This window comes from Labrus bergylta, chromosome 4 (genome assembly GCF_963930695.1).
Source record: "Labrus bergylta chromosome 4, fLabBer1.1, whole genome shotgun sequence".
Lineage (NCBI taxonomy): Eukaryota > Metazoa > Chordata > Actinopteri > Labriformes > Labridae > Labrus > Labrus bergylta.
The window spans coordinates 19,044,162-19,067,741 of record NC_089198.1 but is presented as its reverse complement, the minus strand read 5'-3'; the positions used below and the strand labels follow the sequence as shown (position 1 = coordinate 19,067,741).

Genomic DNA, 23,580 nt, shown 5'->3' with positions numbered 1-23,580 from the left:
TCAACCCTTCTGAAACTCTAAATAGTTTTATTTACATGCCTATGTGTCTTGGATTTTATACAAATTTTACTAGTAAAACTAGTAATTTCCCCATGAAGAGACAACACACAATCCCTGGCTGAGAGGCACAGCAGTCACTACTCCTAAAGCCAACCTTCCTGAACTCAACACTGGGCTTTTAAGCTCTGAGGCCAGGTACACCTCATTGTGCAATCAGTAGCTTCACCTGGCAAGGATGGAAAAAAACAGAAGGAGAGAAGGACAAACAGCACAGGGAATATACAGCCATTGTGCAAATAAATGGAAACAAACAGTTTAGTAGTATGCTGCAACAATTGAAACAATGAGAAGAAACACAATGCTCTTTAAATGTGTTTTTACTCAGTGACATCCCATGTTATTTAAACCAGTTTAAGACAAAGAGAGGGTGAAGATGTTTCTTCAAACTATAACTATTCAAACTTTCATTTTAGACAAAAAAAAGCAGCCAGAAGAGTTCAAGAACTTAAGTCACAAACAACCAATTCTAAATATCGAAAAAATACCTTATCAGCTTTGCGTCGATACTTTTCCAACTACATGAACAGAGACAGTCATATGTTTCATTTAGTTTTAATTTAAGAATTTAGTTGTGTGGAAAAGTATTTCCTGACATATTGTTGTGGAAGATGAATTCTAGAAATGGTGAGTTTAACATAATGAGTCTTTGTTGTTGCTTTATGCATGTTCAGGCAGGCAAAGTGTGTTTACGCTTTTCCATCTTGTGTTTGGAAGCCTCTTGTGCCTATCGGCTTTCCACTGCAACTCCCTTTTCTTATCTGACTCTATTTTTGTCCTTCCCCACCCCTTTTCCCCCTCCTGTACACACACACACACAACACACACACACACACACACACACACGCATACACACACACACATCCATTTGAATACACTTTCATGTACACACCACAACCACACGCTCACATGCCTGCTAGGTTCTACTGGGATTTCACAATGCTGCTGTTTATGGTGGGCAACCTGATCATCATCCCTGTGGGTATCACCTTCTTCAAGGACGAGACCACAACGCCCTGGATCATCTTCAACGTGGTCTCTGACACCTTCTTCCTCATGGACCTGGTGCTAAACTTTCGCACAGGAATCATCATCGAGGACAACTCGGACATCATTTTGGACCCTGAAACAATTAAAAAGAAGTACTTAAAAACTTGGTTCATTGTGGACTTTGTCTCCTCCATCCCAGTGGATTACATATTCCTAATAGTGGAGAAAGGCATCGACTCGGAGGTGTACAAGACAGCTCGGGCGCTGAGGATCGTCCGCTTTACCAAGATCCTAAGTCTCCTGAGGCTGCTGAGGCTCTCCAGATTAATACGCTACATTCACCAATGGGAAGAGGTAAGAGCTTCATGACTGTCCTTGTGTAAATATTGTATTAACTCTAATCACACAACTCTGAGCAACAGAGGAAGAAACACCAAACCTAGTTGGTGATAAAAGGTCACTGATTTGCCTCAAACATGCTGATGTTGGCTGGAGACCAAACCAACAATCTGCCTCTCTGTCTGCTCCGAGCGGCCTGCTCTCCTCCGCCTGCAGGCTCTGTGTTAATGTTCTCACCTGCCACCTGGTGAGAAATGTCTAATGTCAGCAGCTTTAACTTACTTTGCATTCTAATTTCGATTATTGTCACACATCCCCCCCCCCCCCCCCCCCCCCCCCCCACCATCTGTCTGACCTGGCAATCCCACAGGTGGCATCAGCTGATTTAATAAGAAGCCTATTAACAGGCGGGAACACACTTAATCAATTAAGTCACCATAGAAGAGCAACTTATACAATGATCATAATAAGCAGCAATAATGGGCTGTATATTTGTATTATATGTGTTACTAATTGTTCATTTAAAAGAATAGTGGAAAGGGTGTTTCCAGTGGCATGGGCCCCCCTGAAATCTGATTGACCATGCCATGTGTCACCCCATAAACTGTGAATGTCTATCTGCCCGGTAGGAGACAGGACATATGAGCAAACCAAATCATTGAGCTGTTTTGCAAAAGTTTGCATGAGGCTTTTTTTTGTATGCTTACACTTTTTCGAACCCATCTAGTAGTGACCAAGATATATGCCTCTCAGAGAGATGGGCAACTTTCGGGACTTCAAGTCCAACCAGCAACTTGTGAGGCGAGAATGAGGGGTAGAGTTGAGAGATGACGTCCATGATCCATGATTGTTAGCTGCACTTCTATGCAGATACTATCTTTTAAAAACATTATTTGAAGCCCCATGGGTTCTGAGATAGCACTACAGCTGATGTGTGCTGCTTCTTCTCCGCACGGACCATTTTCCTGTCTACTGCAAATGCCTGCTAGAACACTAGTTGATGAAAATTCCTTGTACTACGAATCAATCACAAGAACACCTTTGCACCAAAATCCGGTCTGCCTAAAGATTCTGCTTTTTCAGCTTTTTTAAATGCAGAATCTGTAGAAATTTGTCTGTTTTACTGTAATTTGGATCAACATCTTTTATCTTTAGAGAAATAAGCAGTGTTGTAGTCAACACCACTCTAACCGAGACCTAGACATACCTGAGATCCGAGTGCTCCCAGACCAAGACAAGACCAAGACATTAAGGGATCAAGACAGGGTCAAGGTAAAAAGATAAATATCAATGAAAAATCATCAAGTTGTGTGCAGCAGGCATGTCACTCACTTAGACCGTAACACAGTTTGGGCCCCTCCAGTCAAATAATCCTGTACACACCCCTGAATTAGAGGAGTGAGGAAAGTGGTTTTACAGGTGAAGATTGGTACTGTTGCTAGGTAGTATCCCTCCTTCCTGAACTCAGCCTGAACTCAAAGCCCCCTTCCTGACCTTCCTGGCACACTCTGCTTTTATTCACTCTGTGAGGGATGCACTTTGTCAGGGTCCCTGCTCCAGCCTCTCCTTCTACTCCTTCCTCAAATGAAGGAGAGCAGCCTAGGAGACAAGAGGTCCAACCATGTCATGAGATCACTCGACTTTTTGTGTATGCCAGTATTGGCAGCCTTGTGTTGGCATTTTGCAGTGGCGAGCAGCGCAGTGGGGCCCAGCTTCGAACTTGACCTTTGGATAATTGGATTTCTGAAGATATGACACACACACACACACACACACACACACACACACACACACACACACACACACACACACACACACACACACACACACAGAGGAGTGAGATGGAAAGAGATACTTGTCATGCATGGAGAATGAGAGCGAAGACGTGATGGAGAATGAGAGACTAAAAGTGGAAATGTCTAGTTACAATAGTCTTTCTTTTTGAAGATATCTCATAGTTTACTTTGGAAATCCAGATCTCGGCACCTTACACTAATTCCAATTGCTACGTGGCCTTCTGAGTACCTTCTGAAAAAAAGGTATGGAAAAAAAACTGGGAAAACATTTTTAGGGGCTGTATAGTACTGGCATTACAAGGCTTTCATAATTGCTGTCATTGTTGTATGGTTTGACTCACTGATGGAATCCATACCTGAAAACAGATTTAGTACCTAGAAACAAGCTAATTCTACTGGCTAATTCTCCCTGACGTCCTTTGTTTCTTCATTCAATTTCATTCAAAAAAGTATCAAAATCACAGTTTCCCTTCAGTCTTTTCTTTCTTAAAAATTGATTGATTAAGTATTGCTAGCTTTGACCAACAGTACTCTCCTTAATAGCTGGTTGTTGCACCTGAAGCCAGTTCTTCTTTGTCATTCTAAAAATGTGTTGGCCATTAACAGCCAGTAGAACGGGGAATTAATTGGGGTATTCGCTGATACCCCATACTGCATTTTCAGCGGTATCTTTTGGCATTTTTTGACCGTGGTATTGGAAACGAAAGAACTCTGATTTAGGTTCCTGTATGTGTCTGAGAGCTGACCGTGGTGCTGAACATCTCCATCAGCAAACACAATATGGCTGTGTCCTCTCATCCATCCTAAGTCAAGAAGATATGACAAATTAGTATTTTTTGTGAGTTTCTGATTGATAAAGACTGACAGTAAAAACCCTATAAAGGTTAAGCAGCTTTAGAAAGATCAGCACATGTGATTCATGTCCAGTCTCATTCGCCATCACTCCCATCACAGAGTATCACTTCTCCCTCAGCTGCACTGAGTAACAGATGACCCATTTCTCAGTTTGTCATAGTAGGCTCATCCAACACTTCTACATATTAAGAGCTTTTAAAGATGATGTTGGTGTTGAATGCAACAAGGTAAGTGCTAGGCCCCATCCTGAAGTCTGTCAGGTGATTAAACTACAGGAACTTCCAGCGACTCAGAATGATTGATGTGTGGGACAACAAAGACTATCACTTGTTAAGGATCATGATGGTCCCTGTCCATCACTCTGTTGGTTTGTGTACATGTTAGCATGTCTGTCTGTGTTATTGTATCAGTGTGCCTTCAGGCTTTTGTGAGTGTTTTGAGCGTGTGAATAGACTGTGTGTGTGTGTGTGTGTGTGTGTGTGAGCCTCTGATTAATGTCATGTATCTCTGTGTAAAAAATATCTTGCTGTCTCCTGCTGGGTTTGATTTGGGACTGATGGGAATCTGTCTCCCCTTCTTATTAATCAAACTTGGTACGATCCATAGGAGACTGTAGAGCTGAGTGGGAAGCCTATAATGCCACAGAGAAATACAAACAGCATCTTTAGCAATGAATGTCTTCTTATCTAAATTATCTTCCATATCCAACACACCTCCCATCCCATTGTAAATTTTTCCTCACTCTGCCATTGTCTCTATCTAGATCTTCCATATGACCTATGACCTGGCCAGTGCGGTGATGCGGATCTTTAACCTGATTGGTATGATGCTGCTGTTGTGTCACTGGGACGGCTGCCTACAGTTCCTTGTTCCAATGCTGCAGGACTTCCCCTCAGACTGCTGGGTGTCCCTCAACAAGATGGAGGTTAGTGTCAGAGATTCATGTCTGCGCATACAAATCAGCTTATATGAACTAGATTTACATCTTCTGTTCTGAGTTGATTCACAAAAGAGGTAACAATGGTCACAGAATATTGATTGAAGTTTCGGACCATCATTAGAAAATATTGTGTGACTGTCAGCCGAAGCTCTAGTATAGTTTGTAAAAAACAAAAGTCAGTTGACAACTAGTCAATGTTGGCATTAATGAAATAGGTACATACATATTATAACCATTTTTTCAAAGGAATCCATCCAATATTTGAAGAGATATTTGTATTTATCTCAGGAGGAAAAGTTAATGTTTATTTCCAACAAATCAAGAAAATTACTCTTATCACTGCCCTCTGCAGTAGCATGCAGCTGTTGTGCCAGACATAGGAAACAAATGTAGGATACCCATGAAGACGTTGTGAAAGAGAAGGCAGAGAGGTTTGTGCTCACCTCTGGATCCCTACATACCTCCTTTTCTGCATGGTGGGCGATGACAGGAAAGATAAAAGGGGAAAACAGAGGGATGGGGTGGGTACGGCCGGGCAGCTGGGCTCTTTGTTGCTGTGTCTCTAGCACAGAGATAAAAGCTGCTTGTTTATAGGTCTGTCTGTCAGCCCAGCCTTTGACTGAGTGAGGGGCGACCACACAAACCCAGACACGAGGCACACGTCCAAATGGGGCTTTAAACAGATTGGGTTCTGCCAGGGCCTGCCGTGAACACGTCCGTAAATTTAAGACTTGAAGTATTTCCTGGACGACAGCACTGACTCTTGTTTTTATTGCTGTACAAAAGTAATTTCAGTTCAAACAAGTTAATGTGACAAGGAGAATAAATGTCAGATTTTCCATGTCGGTGACTGGAAAGAAATTCCTCCATGTTTAATTTGTCAGACAGAAACCTAGTGCAGAGTTAGTGCAATTATTTGGCAAGTATTGATAACGTCTTTTATTATAATATTGGTTAAGGAGCTGGTTATCAATATGGAGGAATATTGATAAATGTTACTATTATGTACAATTGAAATAAAAATTATCTGATGATGACCTGATCCTGAATAAATAGATTCTCCTATCAATCTATTTTCTTTTAATGGTAAATGGACTTGAGCTTATAGAAAGCTTTTCTAGTCTTCTGACTGCTCGAAGCGCTTTACACTGCAGGTCACACCTACCCATTCACACACTGAGGCTCTTTCTAAAGTGACCATCAGAGGAAACTAATCCCATTCACACACATTCATATGATGCTGCCGATGCAGCAGGAGCAACTTGGGGCTAAGTGACATGGACAAGGACACGTCGGACATGCTGCTGCAGGAGCTGGGGATTGAACCCCTGACCTTCTGTTTAGGAGACGACCGACTCTACCAACTGACCCACAGCCGCCCAAATATATGCAATATGCACAGATAGCAGCAAAATAGAAGTTAAACAGTATCTGACTTTGATGGTGACATATTGTAAATTTGTGATGGGTATTTTTCACAAATTTCAAAAGTAAACATTACGAAGCAGTCACAAATAGACAGTACATATATATACAGTATACACATACATTTTATTTCAGTAAATATATTTAACACAATGTCAGGTCAAAAAACAACAACAGGATAAATCACATTATATTATTATATGGATAACGTAGACCATCTTAACCTTCCCTGAAAAGGCCTTCAGGCAATACAGCCTCCACTACAAAGACCTTGAATATTCCTGTTTTTATGAACTTACCTGACAATTCAGAGGACGACTTGTTCTGTGTATAGAGCCGAGTCTGAGGTTCAGGATGATGAAGTTTTGGTCTGACAGGCCACTGACTTCTCCACTGCCCGCTCTCTGTGTATAATCAGAGACAGTCGGTCTCCAGAGAGCCGTCACTCTGAAACTAAAGGGCCGCTCTGGCATGGTACAGGCTGACTACAGCCACCGGAGACCACCCCCCCTATTGAGTGGTTGACAACTTGTAACATTATCCATTGTGTTACAGCCAGGCCATCCATCAAGCCTCACACCCTACAGAGGCTGTGGTGGCAGTGTACGGCCCACAGGCTGCACCCATGGAGGGCATTGAGAACACTCTGTAACTCTGAATGACATCCACAGCACAGTAATTAGATTCACTGGAAGTCGTAAGACCAAGGGGAACACAAGTTGTTTTTGTAGTACATCTCGATTTCCAACCATTCATTATTTTAATTTATGATTATTATTAGCTGTATGCAGTCTTGTATGTCACATTGTTCATTTCCACAGCAGAGAGCGTTTGGGGGCAGATAATCACTGTGTTAGAGGCGACTTGTGACAACAGCGTTAAGTGACAGACACAGGGTGTATAGTTTCAACACTTTCTTTACAACTATGTGTGAACCCATCCCTGACAGAGTCTACATCACAGAGATGTGTCTCTCCTATTATCCCCCACACCATCAGCAGACGCGGCCTCTGCAGAAACAAGCCTGTCATGTAAGGTGTTAAATCCTTTTATTTACTCTCTTCACCTACTTTGACCAAACAGTATTTCCAGTCAGCTGCTGGACTTTGCAAATTTGATTTAAACTACTCCCCTGGCCTGTAACGACATACAAACATGGAAAGTGAAAGCTGCAGTCTTGCCTCTATAAATGGACTGGGGATTGGGTGGTGTTTGCTTCCTGGGAGAGCAGAGGAGAGGATGTGATTATCTCTGTCCCAGAGGAACTCAGGTGTTTTTGTTCTGAAGGATCTCATTGTGCTGAGGACAAGCAGTTCTGGAATATCCTACTCATGCACCAAGTAATGTTACTGCACTTAAACTTCACACAAGAAGCACTTAGGCAACTTCTGTTGAAATCTACTCATCACAAGTGCAGGCTACTGTTGCCCGGTGTGGGCACGAGACTTCAGACCACCTAGAGATTGGAATTGTCAGGGCAGGGCGTTCTCGGTCGGGAAAGTGTACCTCTTTGATGACATTGAGTTATGTTAAATTATAACCACGATATTAACGGCAAGTTCAACCTGGACTCTGACAGCAGGGATGGTGAAAACACGGTGGGTCAGGCTGTGACAGCAGGGGCAGAGAGATGTGTTAGAGCCGGAGCTCATTAGCCCCACAGCTAGTGCTAGCCCCAGGTACCCAGGGGCTGCAACGACGGAACCCCTGTCTCATCCAGGCCGGACTTGTTTAAACTCTCCATGTTCCTGTAATATTGATGTCATTCTCTGTTGTTCAATGATACAACTTTCCCAAATAAACAAAACTTTCAGTGGTAAAGAGTGTGTTCTCCCTCACTCTTTAACATCAATAATGAACTGTCTCACAGAGCACCTCAACAGGCCTGGAGCACGTCTATTAAAAAGGCTGGATTTTTAACAACGAGTGTAAAATTGGAAAATTTCCCCTCCCATGATTAATAAAGTATGTGTTCTTCTTCTTCTAAAGGTAGCCAGGCAAGCTGTAATCTATCTTATTCAGGGCTCGCATAAGATAGTTACACAAACATGTTTGAATCTTTTCCATTTTGGCAAAAATAAAATAATAAGCATGTTGACAACCTGTACAAGAGTCAAAGTAGAACAATTTATGAAGAGAATTTTTTCTTTTCTTTTGGCCTTATAATGAACTGTCGGGGGAACAATGGATGACTTGCCGTTCACATCCAAAAACAACATATTTCACTGCCCACCAAACAGACTACAAAGAGACCACACACACTCACTGAGGCAGACGAGAAAAGAGCAAGAGACACAGACAGCTGACTGTACAATAAACTCAGATAAGCCTTTGTAGACTAAAGTGGTGGGTGTGTGACAGGGACGGGCCAAAACCTTTGTTGCATTGTTGATTATCTTCAGTTTTTTGTTTGGATTATTGGACGATGGACAAACAAAGTGGTCGGTCATTCAGTGTGATTTAACTCAATTTTATGTGATCTGCTTCACCCTGTGATTTCTTCCATCCCTGTATCAATTAGACCCCAAAAACACTTTCAACACTTTGTGCAAAGAGGGTTAAAGTGACGGAATGAGTACTTAAATAAATGTTTTAAAATATTTTTTTTTCCTGTGTGTTTTTGGATGAGCTTTTCATGACTTTGAGCCAAACTAGCTGCGTTATGCCAGGGATTTAAATGCTGGTCAGCCGTGGCTCCACTCTTTTTAACTAGACCGAAGTTTCTCAATATTTCTCTGAAAGATTTCCATAAAATTGTGTACAGACATTATTGGTGTGCAGAGGATGATTCCTTAAGAAGTGGCTGATCGCTTGACTTTTTTACCTGGAGGTTAGAATATGTGGTTAGAGTAAAATGTCTACACATTCATGTTGCATTTTTGATAAAATGATCCCTCCTGAAACAATGACTCTGTCATCAGCCTGAGCTGTACCCTGTTCTCTGTGACACTTAGAAAATATAAGCATGGGAAATGTGGTGGGTTTCAAAGATCACACAGGGAATCAAAAAGCAAATAGGCTAATAGGCAGTTTACTACAAGTTACAAAGCAGAGTCAATCTGCAGATTTCCCATCAAACAATAATCAGTGTCAGTCAGTAAATGGTAAATGAGCCTGAGCTTGTATAGTGCTTTTGTATCGCTTTTCTAGTCTTCCGACTAGCAAGTAACTTATCACCTATATAATTTTATTTATGATATTACTCTTCCAAGTGTCCACATTATTGCATATCATGTTTTGTACCAAAGCAAATTCATGTTTCATTATTCCGTTCCAAATCAACATATTTGTCAGGTTAACAAATAGTGTTCCAATGATATTATGGTTGTCGAATTAGAACTAATTTGATGGTAAAACATAAATGATTCATAACTGTTACTAATCATAATTGGAGTTTTTTTTTAGCCATGTTCACTCTCTCACTTAAACTCAGGCCATCCTGACCAGGTTTGCTTCCTGGCTAAGGGTTAGAGTGTGCCCAAATTGCAGATACCATATAACATGCTATAATATTAACAAAGTAGAAAAATAATCAAAACTGGAGGATTTTAAACACAATTTATGTATAACTGTGGGTTAAACAAGGAATGTATTTCCTACATCTCTTCAGCCAACCCAACATGTGATATCACAAACTCTCACCTGTGACAGTGTGACATTTGTTTTTGCTGACTCCATTGTCACTTTGCCAAACACACACCAATCATAACACATAAATGCTCAAAAATTTTGTATTTCGGTTCCTTTCTTCTTAAGCTTTACAGGCGCCAAATGCTGCTAGTGTGACTTCTAACAAACACCCTGAGCCAGATGCTAGAACTCTTTGTCCCTACGAGAGCTATAACTAACCTGCATGTTGACTTTCTGCCGGGCAGGTGACATTTATGTTAGAGTGTATTTATGAGATATATAAGGCCTGTTGGGATGCAAGGTCGCAGCAACACTAACAAAGAGGCGTTTTAGGACACTAGAGGATAAATTTAAAGCTCCCTTGCGCTATCAGCCAACCTCACCCAGACTGATGGAGACAGTGATTACCAACGAAGCTTCGGATAGTTGCCAAACTGAAATCTTTGGGGAGGGCTGTTGAGACTTATGAGGGTACTGGAGTCTCTCTCTCCCTCTCTCCTGCCTGTGCTATTTCAGAATTGAAGTGCTCATCATTCATCTATTATTCAATCTGTTTCACTCCACTGTTTCTCTTTCTGTTTGCACATACACCATTTAGCCTCAGCCCACTTGGTGGAGCTGTATTTATTTTTGGAGTCTGCTCATGACGGAGGAGCCCTTCTATCACTGTGTGGCCCTTTCATGTCCGTAACAGTTTCATCTACAGAAAACACCTGCTGAATTGCATGTCATTACATGTGTTTACTTGTTAAGGCAACTAATGAGTCATTTAACTATTCATCAGTCTATATTTAGCACTCTATTATGGATTTGTACATTTTTTTTGTCAAAATAGATACAAGGTCTTTTAACACTTAAAAAAAACATCAAAATTAACAATTCACACTGTTAAAAAAACAAAGCATCAGAGGTTTACATTTGAGAAGCAAAAATAATTCAATCTGTACCATATGTACTGTTTAAATATCCAAAAATGTATTGTATTTCGTCATTCAACTATTTGATTCCTCACTTTATCAGCTAATACCTGCATAATAATAATAATAATAATGATAATAATAATAATAATAATAATAATAAACAATACCTTCACACCATGCATTCCTTCTTTTCTCTTTCACAGTCTTAGCTCATGTGAAAACCATGTACCTGAATATAGTGAATTTTACTGAAGGATCCAATGTTCCCTTTTGGTAAACTTTTTCATCTAAATAAACATATTTAAAACAGTTAGAATTTGCAAAGCTGAAAACATTTTTTTGTTTTTGTTTTGACAATTTGACACTTTAGACAACATTGTTTTAACAGGATGGTGTTGGGATAATAATGAATGCATAGATCAGAAAAAAAACAGGGAGGGGGAAGTGTAGTGTATAATGTTAGCAGATGCGCTAAAAGACTGCTAATGCACTTTTATAGGTTATAAAAGAGGATATAGGTACTTGTTGCATGAGTGCATACTGTAACGTCTGTGTACTCTCGCACACTTTTAGAAAGGACTGTGTGCTAGTCAGTATCGTGACAGAAAATGTCATTTTTTGGGGCTTTTAAGATGTTTTCAGGGTTGCTGTTTTTAACTTCACAGATGATGTGATTTAATAAATACAATTTCATTACCCAGGATAGCTTGTCTGAGGGAGTTGTTTTAATCCAACAAGAAAATGGCCTCAGTCCCATGTTCTTTTTTTTTTTTTTTTGGGCTTTATCTTGAATTAATTGGCATCAGCAGTGTGTTCATGCTGGGGTCATGGCGGTCACAACTCAGTGCTAATGAAAGAGAAAAGGGAAACAAAGAAAGCTCCGCAGACCAAAGTATCAGATCAATCAATCTCCTGTGGATTGCCCAGCCACACTCCCTCTCTTCTGATGAAGGATTTAAACATACAATATCATTGTAAAAACACATATTTAAAGGTAAAAAGTATATACTCTGAACAATATGTTATTATAGATACCCAGAAACATGCTTAATCCTCTCGTTTTTGTAAGTTAAGCCTTAGATTTGTTCATTTGTTCATGAATCTGAACACAAGCAGCCTGGTGACCGTTGCCTGGCTGTCACTATGTTCCTGTAGTAGATTCCTACTCACACAGCTCTGTAAGGGCATATCTAATGACCTCTCATTATCATTTCTCTCAAAGGAAATAATTTCCAAACTGTCTTCACTTTACTGATTAGGCCTCGAAGGATTCCCCTGATGTCGTTCCTCATCCTACCTCTTTCTTTTAATGCAGCTCTCTCCCTCGAGCTCTCATTTGTTTAAGTGCTATTCCATGACCTCGCCATCCCCGAAGATTTCCTTTTAGTCCCCTCCTCTGTGCCTCAAAACATGCCTTTTTTATGTAACACTGGTGTCCTTTGACGTTTTATTTGTCTCTTTTTTTCTCCTCTCTCCACAGAATGATACCTGGTCAGAGCTGTACTCCTTCGCTGTATTCAAAGCCATGAGTCACATGCTGTGCATCGGTTACGGTCGACAGGCCCCGGAGAGTCTATCAGATATCTGGCTCACCATGCTCAGTATGATTGTAGGAGCTACATGCTATGCGGTTTTCATTGGTCATGCAACAGCTCTTATACAATCCCTGGACTCCTCCAGACGCCAGTATCAGGAGAAGGTAAAGAGCGTCATTAAGTCTACTTTGTGCCATCTTCTCAACACTTTTCTGTTTGCTGTTAACACATTGATATCAATTTTAAACATGTATTTTCCAAGTAGAAGTTCGACATTTTTGAAAATACTCAGTGTTTTCTTGCCCACATTTAGAGAAAATGAGTCTCTCTCTTATGCTTTTTAGTTAATATAAAACTACTACCTGTAGAAGGATTACTTAATTTAACTGAACCCTATAATGCCTGACCTGATAAATAATGGACAGAAAATTCTAATATTTTGAATTTGAATCCTTAATTTGGCCCTCTAACAAAATGTAAAAAAAATGATTGTATACAACAGGGTTTTGAGCAAAGTTTTTACCATGTGGTGATGCAATAGGTCTCAGAAATGTTTGTATCAAATATAATACCCACGGCATTATAGGGTTTAAAAACACAGGAGAAGCATGAGATTCATTTTGTCTTATGCTCTCAAAAACCTCCTAAAATCAACAGCTTACAAACTCTCTATTGAACACGTATTCTCTCATTTGTTTGAACTGTTCCAAAACTGAAATGTATAAAGGATTCATTTAAAATGAAGGGGAAGTTATGTTCTGGACTCTGTTCTCTGGACTCGCCAGTAACTTCTTCATTGCTTCATGTTAAGATTATAGAAAGTGGCTTCATTAAACTCTAACATGAAAGGCATCTTTTGGATCTTTAGTATCGCCTACAATTTGTCATATAGTTTTATTGGTTTTAGGATTAGTTGGTGTCACCACTGAAACTGATCTTAGTAAGTGGATATTCCACTTTAAACATTACATCGTTCAATCTTCCATTCGTATATATTATTAGCTGGTAGTTTAACCTGTTTGTTGTTAAACAGAAAGTGTTGTGAGTAACTGCACCCATAAACATGAGCCAGATAGTTTTTGAGCTGTTTCGGTGAGTAGTATGATCATTGATTGTATTTCATATTATAAAAGCTTGATGAAGGAGAGATATTGATTTGCCTGAGACAGGAAATGTTGGGAGAGAGAGTGGGGGATGACATGCACCAAACAGCATCAGAATTGGAAGCAGAACCTGCGAGCAGTGGGACAAGTGCTTGTTCCTCTGCACATGGTCTCTACCGCCCTGGAGAGATATTGTTTAAAGTTTACTTGCAGCAGCCTTAAAAATGTGGGTGAATGAATCGCTCTTAAAAATGTCATAGTATGACGTTACAACCCCATATGACCTTATGGGTGTCAGAATGTAAATATTGATTAATAACGTGTGGCTGCAAGTTTTCTCCCTACTGAACCAGGGTTGAGTCAGTTTTGTTGAAGAGGTTCATCAGTGGTTGAGATTGTTTTTTTTTTTTAAACAATAGCATAGCTCTTGATCACATCCTTCTCTCTTGTTGTTAATCATTGGCTGCAGTGGATTTTGCATCACTGAATATTTGCTGCTGATAAATGGAAATTTGAGTCTCCCGCGTCATCTTTTCATGTATTGAGAGCGCAGGGTTTTGATACAATGAATGTGAATTTTAGAAACTGTGTTTTTTTTTTGTGTGTAACTTTGTGTATTCTCCTGCAGTGCCGCATCAGATCACACCCAAACACTCTCCTCCGCATTTTAACCTTAATCACACATTATCCTGTTTAACCCCTCATGCTTTTTTTTTGTCATTAAAGGCGGATAGCTCGTTTTGTTCTGCCTGTCTGACATCTTTTAAAACATGATGTGGATCAGAGCGGTGCTGAGACGTGCTGCAGCAGTGGCCTGAGGTGGTAACAGCACAGCCTGTCTGTTTCCAAGCAGAGTCTCATTCGATGGGGAGCAGGGGGAGTGTTGCTGGCTTTCAGCATCCAATCAGAGAGTGCGGGTGTGTTTGGCCAGGTAGAGCCACGTTGCCAAGGGCTGGGCGTATGCTTGTGTGTGTGTGTGTGTGTGTGATGGGGTTGAGAGAGAGAGACAGAGAGAGAGAGAGAGAGAGAGAGAGAGACTGTGTGTGTGTGTGTGTGTGTGTGTGTGTGTGTGTGTGTGTGTGTGTGTGTGTGATATGATGTCCCCTTGGGCAGCAGTAGAATTGATGAGGCAGCAGACCTGTGTGTCCTGCCAATGTCATCCTGAAGGTGACGTAAGCAACCATGGCTGCCTTTCTCTCTCTCCTTCTCTCTATCTGATCACTCGCTCACCGGTTCTCACTCTAGCTGCACTCTGTATCATCTCTTATGCATCTTTTACTGCCCTCTTCACATTTTCTCATCCCCTCTTGTCTTCCCCTCCACCTCCTTAATATTTCAACCTGACCCGCAGATGCAAATAAGCTTTGAGCTTTCTCTGGTACAATGCATCAAATGGCAACGTTTATATTCAATATTGTACATGGTCCCTTCATAAATGCAGCTAATTAAGTTAGCTTAATTTTCCTCTCTCTCCTCACCCTTCAGCATACATTTCTCATCTATTTTCCATCTCTCTCTCTCCTCTCTGGTGCTGGTGTCCTTGAAAGGTACACTGCTACTGCTAACTATCTGCTATAGGGAGCACAGAGAGGGGGAGGGGAAACCTGTGGGTGACGGAAACGGCCTTGTTGTCGACAAGTCTTGCTGGTGCACTGCAAGATGTGGATTGCAGTCGTTTAGAGTGTTCATGTTGTCTTTTTGTCCATCTAGTATTGTGTGAAACTTCCTGTAGGGGTATATCAGCCATAAGTCTGGACCCTTGGGTATAAATTATATCCAATAAAGGGTTTAGAAGACAGCGATTCAGCAAGTGAAGTGATTACTGGTGCTCCTGTCTTTTCTGTGTGTCCTGGATGAAGTTAAAAGGCTAGGGGGGAAATCCATCTGGTTCCATCCTACATGTTTCTTCCACATTAGGGGTCAAGAGAACAAGCAACCTGTCCCCTTTCCTGTCTGACAGTGAACAAAAAGTCACCTAAGTGTTAAATTTGCACCATAAGCAGTCTAAACACCGACAAAAACGTAAGTCTTATGTATTTAGGAGCAGAGATGAGTCACACAAACGTGTATAATCCTCAAACAGCCTGTTTTGTTCAGTCTGAGGATAAACTGAGAAGTAGGAAACATGCAGGTTTTTAATGTCAGAATTTCATTCCACAAATTGTCTGGTCTGTGTGTATTCACTCATATTTAAATATTTGTTCTAACCCAGCCTCACCGCAGAATATATAAATATTTTTTTCTGCTGAAGGGAAGAAATTGCATTTCCCCAAAACCCTTCTTCTGACCAGTTGTCATATTTTCTTCTCTTTTCTTCCGGCTGCTCTGTGAGGATTAGTAATTCAGCTAAAGACGTGTTTATAAAAAATAAAAATAAATGCATAGAGCAGAGAAGTGGCAGCTATGCCAGTGGGGCTGATGCTGCCGGCTGAATTCGCCACGCCTCCAGATAGGACTGAGAGTGACGTTTTTCTCATTGGGAGACTGTTAGCACAACACGTCTGCTGGCAGTCTGGTGCAGCCCTACTGAGGCTGCAGCAAGCATTGTGCGGAGTTTCCATTTCGGATCAGCAGTAATGTCAAACTCACAATCCACGCTGGTTAAATTTAGGCAGATTTCCACTTGGTGGCTTTTGTGCAGGGACCTCTGAGTTATTTATACATGGTGCACAGTGACACACAGCAGAGGGGCAGACAGACCTACATACATGCATGGAGGCAGTCCCAATTGTGCCACCTTTAATGTTCCGCCTTTATAGCTGTCTGTGCTGTGTTGAGCTAAGGAAATTTGCACATCAAAATTCATGTTTGTTGATATATGCAGATATGCATGGTTGACCATAAGTGACATGATTTTTTGGTCCCTCAGTATTCTGACATTACCATGTTTTATGTAAAAATTTGCAGCATTTAAATGTCTTTTTCTGCATTTATGCATCTCTAGCAGAATAATGAAGAACCAAAAATCCATCCTCAGTGTTCACATTACAGCCCATTGCTCCTTCTGTGGTATTCTATATTCGGGGCGTTTTCTTCATAATCTCTCTTTTAATCATCTAAGTTTTGTTCATTGTTATTCAAAAGTCAGGATTGGTGTTTTTGCAGACTAGTAAAAAAGAAAAATCTGTCAACACTTATTTTCACTGAGTTAAAAACATCTTTACTGTCCATTGAGTCTGATGTGACTATTTTATGGTCTAATTAGACAATTTGAATGGTGCATATGGACTGTGTGGGCTTGAGTGACATCTATCGCAGACTTGAATTCATACAAAATTAAAACTCATAATTCCTTTGGGATCTTAGTGTCACTGCATCGTCCCTTGATACAGTGCGGTGAGGGGCAAACCACTTCAGCTATTGGTTATGTCGAATCTGATTGACCTTTGACACCAAAGATTTATTTAGGACACTCAAATGTCAAGCTGTGGTGAAAGCAGGGAGAAGAAATATTGTTGGTGTATAGTATTGTATGAAATCTGCATTGTAAAATGTTTCAAGCAGCAGAGAAGACGTTATGCTGTCTGGATGAAGTGAGGGCAAGAACAGTTTAAGCAGTAATTGACTGCAAAACATTTTTGGACTACACTACAATTTCCTATACTAACTGCTACTTTGTTACAAAAACAATGTCTGTGTGACTGCAGCGGATTAGTGTATTATCACATCATTCAACTGATGACTTGTCTTATTTCATCAACATGATGACTATGTTTAGTTCAGAGTTTGCCTTTCTCAAACTCAACATTCAGCAGCTGTTAATCAATATGTGACATCACTTCCTGACACTTTGATTTGTCAGAGCAGTAGAGGCACAGCTGTTAATAATAATATTAACAAGGGCAGAATGCCCAGCACCAGGGAAGTGAAATTGGAGCAGCCTAACAGATGTGAGCCATCATTATTTTAATGTTTAATTTAATGTTTACCTGTGTCATGTCAATAAGCCTTTCATAAAAAAAAACCCTAATGCACAAATTAGATTTCGTGTGCACTTTGTGTGAAAGTATTTAAAATACTGGCCTGCTGAACTCTTTTTTTTAAGAATCTAAATTTTTGCAGAACTTCTTATTTGGTCCTTGAGACCTGTGGATTAAGAGAATTATAGCAATTTACAAATTAATGTTTGGGTGTTATACTCATGCTTTCATTTAGATCACAGACTGTGCAATTCAGACATGAGACAGACATATATATACTGAAGGTCTACACAGATGCACGTTTTGAATAAATAATCAGCTCTTAGGGGCCAAACAGGAGGTTTACCATCGAATCAGCTCTTCTCTCTTGTAGTCCTGGAAAAATATCTCAGTCAGCAAGACTGAGATGGAGAGCAGACAGCAGTCTGAGCTCTCTGACGAGACGTTACACAGGACAGGAAATAGTATTGTTTTCTGCCCGACCCCCTCCTCTCTCTTCATCTTTATGCCACCATCAGCAACAGTAGTCTGTCTGTTGTCACTGATCGCTCCAATTATCCAGAACCAGGCTGACTTTGAGGAGATAGTGGCCAAAGAGATTCCCGTGCCAACGTCTACAACAAAAACAGTGTGTCCTGCTTTGAGCCAAATGATATCCACTACTGTTGTAGAAAACGTGTCTGATGAACAAGCTCTTATCAGCTGGTCCTCTTTGGTCGTCACTCCCTTTGACTGAAATAAAAGATTTTCAGTGTTGCCTCAGAAGCCTTGTTTCATTTAATGATACTTTGTACCGCAGTGTGTTGTTCCTCCCTAAATACACATCTGCCAATGAAGACAGACAAGCTCAAACTTACCACTATCTGATTTCTCTCTCTTTGGTGAATGTGCTTCATAGTATTAAAAGGCTATTGTGCAGCAAATGGAGTGAATTAATTACACATTCACATGGACATTTGGGATGAACCTGAATTAGTATTTCATAAGAGGAGAGGAGAGGAGAGGAGAGGTGAGGTGAGGAGACAAGGAGGGAAATTGACCATATTCACACAGCTGCCATTTCCCTCCAGCACACCCGAGGTGGATAGCTCACATGATGTTGTACTGTGCTGTGAGTAAATGAAAATGGTAATGATCTAACTGCTCTTGTCTTATTTCAACAACAAAAACTATATAACCATTTGGCTAAGGTCTTTTATGTTAACTGTTGTTTGTTCGTAGCTGAAAGAGTCATTTTTTTAAACATGACAGATCATATTGGTCGATTTCCCCCTAGATTTACAGTTCGTAGTTCGTAGGCGGTGATGACCAATTGAGAACAGGCGACATGTTAAGTCAGATACATCTTACAACAAAAGTAAGTAATAATTACGACAGATTATTACGACTAAGAACCTTAAACACTGCAGCACAACAATAACAGCACATGACCTTAACATCAGACGTAAATGGCTGCTTTGTGCATTTGGACAAAAGAGTCCAAACTGTAAAACACAGGAGTTTATATCACAAAATATCAGTGGAGCATTGCATTGCCACATGAAGTCACAACAGTGATACAGAAAATGGATGAAAATGTAATTTTCACTTTCATCATTTAGTTTTGTTTGTCATTCTGCTTTGGATGCTCTGACGCTTGCTTCCTCTCCTCTGTGACACTGGAGAGATTTCAGGTCCGCCTGTTGATGATCGATAACGCACACTGTGACATGGCCCTCAAAGTCAAGTCATTAAATGCCACCATCTAAGTCCAATCAGATAGGCTTTTGCTGCCTCATTCATTCGCACTCAGCTGAGTCACAATCCTCTGTACGGCATGAGTTTCACGTCATGTTCTTTATTGCCGCGTCTTTACGGCGAGTGTGAGGTTTTCCCCCTGCTGCCAGACTAACCTCACACCTCCGCTTTGTCCACAATCAGCAATTTTATTGTAAGAGCTGCACGCCAGCTGCAGTGATAGCTCTGACACGTTGGGTAAAGCGCTGTGACACAGGGTCAGTTCTGCAGGCCACTCTCCATCTGCAGATGTCAGGAAGCAGAGTCACTCATGCAGGTGAGACTGTGTTGTTGTGTAATTCCATCAGAGGAGCCGAACAGCTGCCCCTGAGAGGGAGACTTTTCCTTACATGGATTTCTGAATGATTCTAAAATGTTGACATGTTTTGTTTATTTATGTTTATGTTATATGGCAGAAGGCATAAGTCTGGGTGATGGCATCAGTCTGAAGCACACATTTCTTTTTCTTGACTGTGACTGTCTTCACTTTGTGTAGCAAAGTGAGATCGCTGCATACAATCGTCCGTTCTACAGAAACAGTATGTTTTGTGATTCTTGCATAGTAGCATTAAATCAACACATAATCAGGAAGTGAGTTTCCTTTTTTCCTTCTTCCTTCACCCCTGATGCTGGTACAGGGTTTTGGGCTACTGTGAGCTAGATGCTGTCATCAGTATACACAAAATGCTAACACTATCAAAACATGTATGGAGATGTTTAATAGTCAGTTTTTTTTTTAAGGTGACCTTTAGCAGCATTCACACCCCAGTTACAAGGGACTTTTAGAGGTTTACACTGCAGAGACCAAGGTTTTTAATGAACTTTTACATAGAACAGGGACTTTTATTGCTAAAACATTTCTGACTGTTGGAATAGAGTTTCTGGGTTTTTTGTTATTGCTTTTTAATTCAAATCATGGTAACTCATTTGCATAATCCTAAAAAAGAATAGGCTGCAGAAACCTTGAGGTGTTTTGCATTGTGAATTTGATTTAGACAAGACCAGTGTTATTTGGGTCATAGGGTAAGGGTCTTCCATCCATATTTGGTGACAATATTGGACTTAAAGCCTATCCATCATTTTAGGAAATTGCACCAGGATCTGGCTGAGAATGTACACACTGAACACAAGGCATTGCTTTGCCTAAAATAAACAAGAACTGTAAATAGCTGAAGTGCAAACCTGGCAGAGAAACGCAGGGGAAGATGCCAACTGTCTGCTGATGTCTGCGGGTCACAGAGTCCAGCCAGGAATGGGTAGGACAAGATATCCACCCAAATAAGAATGATGAAGATTTGTGAAGTTTACATTCACTCGTTACTTTGTCCAAAACACATTTGAGAGAATCACATCAACTGTAATCACTTTATAAAAGGGTTTGTCAGCATGTTCTTATGTCATGTTGTAAATCACAGTGCGTTGTCTCACAGGTTTTCTGTTGTATACAGACGGGTAATGCTTGTTCTCCTCCAATCTTGAAATATGTTTAATGTCTATTGCCGTTGGTTTAGGCACAGATATAATAACAGTTATAGTGTAAGTATCATGGTGGTTTAAATAATAACCAAATTAGAGATCCCTGAAAGAGATCTCCAGGAAGGTTTTCCTGTGATGTTTATCTCACCCATTTGCCCTTACCACCGACCGCAGGCAGACTTTGTCTTTCTTCCATGACCCTTCCCTGAGAATCTACTATTTCTGCAGAGAGGTTTTTATTAAACTTAGTTAAAAGCCTGGTGTGTACCTTGCAGACGCTGAAGGTGGGACTAAGTGTGGTATATAATATGCTTTGTTTACAGCTTGAAATGTGAATCATTGTACTGCTGGATTTCATTACCTTGTACTACAGGACTCTCCCGGTGTAAACAAATGCTCATAGTGTGCAGTAGTTCCATTGTTTGCCAAATATATCCCTCTTTAGCAAACAGGGAGCCGTTCTGTCTGTTTCAGAAAACAATTTCCAATCGAGACATTTATCTGGTTGCTTTTGTGTACCCAGACCTTGTAACACCACTCGAGCAGGTGGGCCTCATTGTTTTGCTCTGGGCCCCTGACAGGACACTATGCACAATATTGTCGGAAACAGAAATGGCCTGGGATGCTCCAGCTGCGGGCTGGTCGCGCTACTTCAAAGCAGACCTGCCGTACACAGAGTCAGAAGGTGTCCCATAATAACAGCTGATAGTTTATGTGACATTCAGAAGAGTTTTTTGGGATGGAGATGGACGATGACCCTCTTGCTCTGTGAAGACAGTCCATAGTACGGTATGTGTCGGCCTGCTGAGCTGTCACTCTGCCTCTCAGATCTGTTTCACACCACTTCATAGATGCAGGCTTGAGCTGTGCATTCTGTATAGCTTTTCATTTAAGCTGGGTCAAAGTACACACAGCCTGACAGCAAACTACAAACAGAAATCTTTTCTTGACATTTTCCTGTCTGTTCTGTTTACCTATCATCTATCCCACCCCTCTTTCTGCAGCCAGGGTATGTCTGTTCCTCAGTGCTTACTCTGCATGGATTGTGATTATCATATCTCAACAATAGAAGTTGATTGTTTGTGTTGTTGCCGTGTTGAACCTTTACGTTCCATTGATCAGGCATTGATTAACTTCTAGGCGACATTTATCCCGCGGTTAGTGGGATAATTTCAGTTGACAGCTGAAGGGCGTGTGCTGGGGCTTCTTTTTGTGTTTGTTGACTCACTGGAAGAAAATCGGGTGAACCACTGTTTATTCATCGTCAAATGGTCATTGCGTATTTTATTGATGACCTTGATTTTTTAACTTTCAGTTTGTGGTGCTATTGAATCACATTAAGTTTTAATAAGATTTTTTTATTGTATTGTTTTCTACCAGAGTATACATGTTTCATAAATCTCATTGGATGCTACAGAGTTCAACAGCACCATCAACTACAGCTTTGCATCAGCATCCTGTAAACAGTTTTCTTATTAACTGAACATCATGACCTTCATAAAGTTGGGATTTGCTGCCGAATTAGACTGACTTCTGACTGTAGGTAAAACTCTGTGACAACTTGCTGAATATTAGAAAAAATAATGTGTTTTCCTGTGCTTTTTAAGTGGTGACAGGTAAAAGGCTATGCTGCGATTCTTGCTGGTTGTATAGACAAAGGTGTGTAAAGATATGTATGAACACACATGACCTGATCCCTTATGCCTTTAAACCTTTATTCAAATGTATCGTCTAGAGGTATTTTCAAGGTCTGTGGTTGACTTTGTCTTGTTTCCAAAGCTGTTTTTGTTCCAAGTTTTCGGTTTGTGTATTTAATGGATACAACTTGAACTATTGTATATCTTTGTCTCTGTCAAAAATATGAATGAATGTGAATATGATATGAATGAAAGTCATAAACAAGCAGTCTGATCTGCAATACTTATTTACCGTAGATCAAAATATCAATCCCATTAGTTGTTTCAGTCTTTACAAACTTGTCATAAATATTTAGGTTTATGCTTTAAAAGACCTGATAGTTTCATGAATCATCTGGACACTGTAATATATTGTAAACACAAATCTTACTCTAACAGGAGTGCAAGGTGTTTAACTGTGGGGTTATTTTCAACTTTGCAGAAATACACATTTGGTTGTGTCAGAGCTGCAGGACCTTGTACATTGGATTAACTTTGAATAAATGATATGATGCATGCGTAATGATAGAGCATGTTACGTGTTATGTCACAACAGTTAGGCTCACTTATTGTGCTTTGATAGTATTTTGACAACAATGGAGCTCAATGTTCCAGATGAATAATCTACATCAGGCTAAGACTAAAGAGTCAAAAATAAATTAGTTTTGCCCTTTTTTTTTTTTTTTTAGACAATATGAAAAACGTAGACTATCACAAGACTCACCCTTTGAGCAGGACACTACAATTAAACAGCCATAGAGTTGGAAATAAGGATGTTTTATCATCATATGCTTTGCATTAAAATTATCTCTGTTTGTCCCATTCTTTCTTAGTACAAACAAGTGGAGCAGTATATGTCCTTCCACAAGCTACCTGCTGACTTCCGACAGAAGATCCATGACTATTATGAGCACAGATACCAGGGCAAGATGTTTGATGAGGAGAGCATTCTAGGAGAACTCAGCGAGCCTCTCAGAGAGGTAAGACACACACAATATCATCATAAATGTGTCAATTTGTATCATATTTTATTGTAGGGATTATTAAATTAAAATAATGACAAATGTGTTAATTTGAGCTTCTATTTTGTTGTTTGTTCTTCACATATGCTTAAAGTAGACACTTTCTGGTGGTGTAGTAAT

The 23,580-nt window shown here is 40.3% G+C and overlaps 1 protein-coding gene across 1 annotated transcript in view; it reads left to right on the top strand.

Moving 5' to 3' along the window:
• The window catches only part of LOC109984052 (potassium/sodium hyperpolarization-activated cyclic nucleotide-gated channel 2), a 35,872-nt gene that overhangs the window by 5,161 nt on the left and 7,131 nt on the right, over positions 1 to 23,580 (top strand). Inside the window, exons 2-5 of the mRNA XM_065953955.1 lie at positions 978 to 1,401; positions 4,801 to 4,962; positions 12,433 to 12,651; positions 23,272 to 23,418. Coding sequence (XP_065810027.1) covers positions 978 to 1,401; positions 4,801 to 4,962; positions 12,433 to 12,651; positions 23,272 to 23,418 — 952 coding nt within the window. The remainder of the gene's footprint in view (positions 1 to 977; positions 1,402 to 4,800; positions 4,963 to 12,432; positions 12,652 to 23,271; positions 23,419 to 23,580) is intronic.